Source organism: Sinocyclocheilus rhinocerous, unplaced genomic scaffold (genome assembly GCF_001515625.1).
Source record: "Sinocyclocheilus rhinocerous isolate Xijiao unplaced genomic scaffold, SAMN03320098_v1.1 scaffold4100, whole genome shotgun sequence".
Lineage (NCBI taxonomy): Eukaryota > Metazoa > Chordata > Actinopteri > Cypriniformes > Cyprinidae > Sinocyclocheilus > Sinocyclocheilus rhinocerous.
The window spans coordinates 216,686-219,491 of NW_015648132.1; the positions used below are offsets into that span (position 1 = coordinate 216,686).

At 39.4% G+C, this 2,806-nt stretch overlaps 1 protein-coding gene and 1 non-coding gene across 4 annotated transcripts in view; one reads left to right on the forward strand and one right to left on the reverse strand.

Moving 5' to 3' along the window:
* LOC107709655 (ran GTPase-activating protein 1-like) overlaps positions 1 to 1,671 on the reverse strand; it is an 11,291-nt gene extending 9,620 nt beyond the window's left edge. For all 3 annotated transcript variants that reach the window (XM_016514241.1, XM_016514240.1, XM_016514242.1), the window contains exons 1-6: positions 1,589 to 1,671; positions 1,031 to 1,165; positions 807 to 934; positions 670 to 729; positions 396 to 575; positions 76 to 210 (exon numbers count right to left, since the gene is read on the reverse strand). In XM_016514241.1, the coding sequence (XP_016369727.1) occupies positions 76 to 210; positions 396 to 575; positions 670 to 729; positions 807 to 934; positions 1,031 to 1,142 (615 nt within the window). In that variant the 5' untranslated portion in view covers positions 1,143 to 1,165; positions 1,589 to 1,671. The remainder of the gene's footprint in view (positions 1 to 75; positions 211 to 395; positions 576 to 669; positions 730 to 806; positions 935 to 1,030; positions 1,166 to 1,588) is intronic.
* A 352-nt stretch (positions 1,672 to 2,023) lies between these two features.
* On the forward strand, positions 2,024 to 2,096 carry trnar-ccu (transfer RNA arginine (anticodon CCU)). The gene has a single exon. It is a non-coding gene; the product is annotated as a tRNA-Arg (tRNA).
* Positions 2,097 to 2,806: the final 710 nt, after the last annotated feature.

Below are 2,806 nucleotides of genomic sequence, written 5' to 3' on the forward strand. Positions count from 1 at the left end.
AAAAAAAAAGTTGCTGACCCCAAACTTTTGAACAATAATGTAAATATATTTCTATAAAACATTATGCCTTACTACCTTAAAGGCTTTGGCAAGTGCAGTGGCACCATCATTCTCCAACCGATTACATCCAGCTATGAAGACTTTTAACCTCAGGGGGGAGCCAGCTGCACTAGACTGCTTATGGCATGTAGTCAACGCAGAAGCAAGGACCTTTAAAAAAAAAAAATCAATAAATAAAACTGTATACTCCATCTGTTCCATGAGCCCTAAAAATATTTCACATGTTTAAAACAGTTTCAAAGCTTTCAGTTCAGCTGACTGACATCATACCCACTCAAACGATGATGGGTTTGTCTTAAACTGGTTACAACAAGTTGATCTTAGCCTAAACTTACCATACCCCCTCCAATGCCCATGCCACAATTATTAAGCCTGAGCTCACGCAAGGTGTAGCATGCAGAGCTCTTCAGGAGGCTTTCAATTCCCTTTACACCATCAGGGCCGAAGGCATTGTCGCTCAAGTCCAGATGAGTCAGTCTGGCCCCTGATGCCATCAAAGCATTGCCCAATGATATCTAGAACATTTGAATAAAATGTTGGAAATAAAATAAGCTTTTTACTCACAGCAAATACATTTAACTGAGCTTTTTGAGATGGATATTGTCTTACCAGAGCAGGTGGAATTTCAGAGCGAAGGCGACCCGTGAACATTTCACTCCAATGGCATTGCTTAGTAAAAAAATGCAAAGATTAAAACTTGCAAAAAGTGAAAGAGTGAACATTTTCCAGTGGCAATTTAAAAGTACCTCCAATTCCCTTTTTGCTACAAGAGACTTTGCAATTGCCTGTGCTGCTTCAACCCCCAATGTGTTTCCCTCCAATCTGAGAGACTGCAGCCCCTGCCACTGTTCGATCTCCTGCACCATCTCTTTCACTGCAACATCACAGAAAAGAAGGGAAAACTAAGAGAGTTGTGTTGATGCACTAATACATGGAAAATGTAAATATCTGCTAACAGAGTTTTACTCACCTGACTCAGCATTGTCCAACTTCAGCCCTTGTCCCTTATAACTTAATTCCACTTCTCCAACATGGGTCTTGGCCAGTGCCTCTGTAATCTGAGCAATATCTCCAGAGGCCATTGCTTTTCCCTTTGCTTTCTGTACTAATGAAGTTAATAATACATAAACAGGTTTCAAAAATTTAGCACATTAAACCTTATACAAGTATATGAATTTACTCATACAGATAGTTACATCCCACATTATTATAGATAAGTGTTACATCCTCACTTTAATTCAATATTAACAGGACTGTAACTTTAACTCAACATGCTAGCCTGTCACTACACATGGAAATAAAATATTGACGTTAAAAAGAGTTCAATTTAAAACGGGCTGTTGCACCTTGCAGCTCGATAAACCCAAAATAGACGCTGCTGAGTTTACGTTGTCTCACACAGTTAGCATGCTAACTGAATTAGCTACCAAACTTTACTCTCATCCAGTACTTTAAACTAGTCCTTCAAGCGCATCAACATTAAGTGAAATCTAAAAACCTCATTGAATTTTAAACCTACGAATATTACCTTACACCTCGGCGCAGATATTAATAGAAGACAGCAGATAACTATCCTGACAAGAGAAAATGCATCACAACTGGAGGCGGCAGTTCTTTGAAAGTGCCGGTGTCGCATTGTTTCATAATAAAAGCACCATTAGTCCTTTTATGACTTTTTCGACTGTTATGACATTACTAGTCGTACTGAATATACCATTATTTATGTGATAAAAATATGATTTTTTAAAACTGTTGAAATAGTTAATTGGAACACATATACCAGTTAATACGTAAATCTGAATAGCAAGTTATAATTATCTATCAATTATATACACCAGATAATTTTTAGATGGGATGTATTAAACCAGCTATATAACTTATATTTAAAATAATTGAATATGTAACATACATTTATTTGTATTGCCTCTTTCTAATCCACGAGTTGGTCGCTCATGCGACACGAGCCCCAGTGGCCTAATGGATAAGGCACTGGCCTCCTAAGCCAGGGATTGTGGGTTCGAGTCCCATCTGGGGTGGAAATCTTTTAAACGCTTCTTAGTGACCCAACAGGTGATTAAAAGCAAACTGTAGGCCTGAATGCTATGCGACCTAGCCTTTAGACCAGGGATCCTCAAATCTGGCCCACGAGATCCACTTTCCTGCAGAGTTTAGCTCTAACCCTAATCAAGCACACCTGAGCATGCTAATCAAAGTCTTCAGAATCATTAGATAATCACAGGTAGGTGAGTTTGATCAGGGTTGGAGCTAAACTCTGCAGCGCACTGGCCCTCCAGGGCAAGATTTGAGGAACCCTGCTTTAGACTGAAAGCATGTGGAAATTCGCTAGCTCTTCAGTCATTACCGGCCACTGAATAAGGATATTATATTTGACTAAAGGTTTGGTTATAAATTAGACAGCGAATATGTTAGTCAGATACAGAAAGTAAACTTCTGACTCGTCTGATTTAGCGTGAAACATGCATCGATTTGCACGGGGGTTTATTTTGTGCGTCCTAACGGCGACCTTCGTGAAGGTTCGGTGTAGTGTCTTAAATTAATTGTACTCTTTTAATACGTCGTGTTTTATGTCTTTTTGCATGTTTGCATAACATTACGTGTAAAATAAGTTAAATAATACGGATCGGAGCTACAACAAACGCGTACCGGTTGCCCTATTTGGGAATTATTGGTTACCAAACGAGTCGCTATCTCAGGGGCGTAGATTACGCGGGGGACGTGTCCCCCC